Source organism: Egretta garzetta, unplaced genomic scaffold, assembly GCF_000687185.1.
Source record: "Egretta garzetta isolate BGI_Z169 unplaced genomic scaffold, ASM68718v1 scaffold169, whole genome shotgun sequence".
Taxonomy (NCBI): domain Eukaryota; kingdom Metazoa; phylum Chordata; class Aves; order Pelecaniformes; family Ardeidae; genus Egretta; species Egretta garzetta.
The window spans coordinates 480,512-482,466 of record NW_009260798.1 but is presented as its reverse complement, the minus strand read 5'-3'; the positions used below and the strand labels follow the sequence as shown (position 1 = coordinate 482,466).

The following is a 1,955-nucleotide window of genomic DNA, read 5'->3' as shown; positions in this document are numbered from 1 at the left end:
GAAGAGAGATGGTACAGTGACAACCTGTGGCTGCTGGAAGGTTATATTTCTTTTTTCTTTTGTTTTCCTTTTTTTTCTTCCTTTTTTTTTTTTTTTATATTGGCCACAATTGCAGTTGTGTTCTAAAGTATCCACAATTACAAATCCTAATATCACATACTTGATAACATAGTTGCAAACGAGCTTCTCTCGTTTGATTTTATTCTGATTTTTTTCAGTGTATTTTCTGTTTTTTCTACTAATACACCAGAGAAGTGCTGGATTACTGGGTACTGATATACAGGAGCTACATTGTTGAAGATTATTTTCCAGTACAATAAGATAACTCTTCTTCACTTTGAAGAAGGCTGTTAATTGAAGGACAGTTATGTATTCAGGCAGCTGTGTTCTTGGCTTTGATTAATTGCATCCTATGCAAAGTGTGTCTGGTCAAGAAACCAGACCCAGTGTCCATTAATAGCTCAGAAATTTCTGAGATAATAGTAAACTCTGGGAAGGAGCCAAGAACAAGGGGAACTGAGAGGGTTTAACTTGGTGTTGGTTATTTCAATGCATTTTGAACAAGAAACCCTTTTCCATGTTAATACTCTAACCCTTTCATATGTTATTGATTTTAGTTGATGAAGGAGTTTCCTCTACTCAGCATGTTCAACATCCATGAAAACCTGTTAGAGGCTTTGTTGGAACTGCAAGCGTATGCAGATGTCCAGGCAGTCTTAGCAAAGTATGATGGTAAGTTCATATATATTTGCATTTTCTCTATATGGTACACACAGAAGCAATGTTTCTAAGTCAAACTCTTAAAATTTAGGAAACGCTGTAATTAAGGTGATTGGCACGAGCTTCATAGATCCCCTTACACAGTCCTTAATGCAAAGATTAAATGTTGTGCATTTTTTCTGCCAACCATGCTTAATTCCTTGTGCAGGGTAATGGAACTCACTTTACTAGCAGCTCTTCAGTGCTTTCTTTGCTTTCTGTTGGCTTTTAGAGAACAACTATTTAGGTTCTGCAGACTTTTTTTATAGCATGCTATTCAAACCTTGTCTGAAGAAAGGATTATCGGTTCCCTTGTGGACTTTTCTATGAATGTTGACTTAGTAGCATACAAGTGCTTTACAAACATTAATTGATTTAACTTCACAGCAATCTAGTGAGTAGCAGACTTCATGAAAACTTGGAAAGCTCAGAAGACTAGGTGAACTTATGTTAATTTTCAGTATTTTACAGTAAATGTTGGTTTATGCAGGATTACATCACTTTTTATGTTCAAATCACAGCTCCTGCTGACTTCAGCTCTAGGCCTTTGAATTTGAATTCAGACACCAGAGTCTCAGAGAAAGGACAGACTAAGAAGCGCCAACTGTCATACTTAGTTTTAGTTCAAGTTAAATGGGTTTTCTTTGGATTGTGTAGAAATTGTGTGTATTTGTGACAGAAACAGGAATACAATCCAGTTGTTCTGAGCAGTGTTCATCAACCTTCACAGTGCCACTCTTCATCCTCTTCCTGCAGTCCCTGGCTTACTCACTATCCACATTCCAAGTTCTGCACAAGTGAATCGGGAATCCTACAGCCATCAGTTTCCTGTTGTGTTACTACACAGTCCTCAATTATCCTCAGAAAAGTCTCATTCTATGCACTGGAGTATGGCAAGGGAGTTTATGAAAGGAATATTTTGTAATCATACAACTAAAAATGAAATTGTAACACGCATGAATCAAGTAGTTGAATTAAGTGAAACAGGTAGCCTTAATTTTGATGTTTCATAACTCTTTCTCTAGGTTGGTTTTGTAGCCTTTAAAATGTTCTTAATTACTCTTACAGCCTTTCTGGTGTTCTTTGAATAGAGATTTTAAGGCTTGTAACTTCCAAAGTTTCTGAAAAGGGAGATGGACATCATTAGAGCTACTGTTGTATAAATGACTACCAATATGGGCTTTGAAGCCTGTATC

General features: G+C 36.6%; 1 protein-coding gene across 1 annotated transcript in view; it reads left to right on the top strand.

The window, feature by feature from the left end:
• ST7 (suppression of tumorigenicity 7) overlaps positions 1-1,955 on the top strand; it is a 53,814-nt gene that overhangs the window by 19,019 nt on the left and 32,840 nt on the right. The window contains exon 5 of the mRNA XM_035902196.1: positions 618-732. Within this exon, the coding sequence (XP_035758089.1) occupies positions 618-732 (115 nt within the window). The remainder of the gene's footprint in view (positions 1-617; positions 733-1,955) is intronic.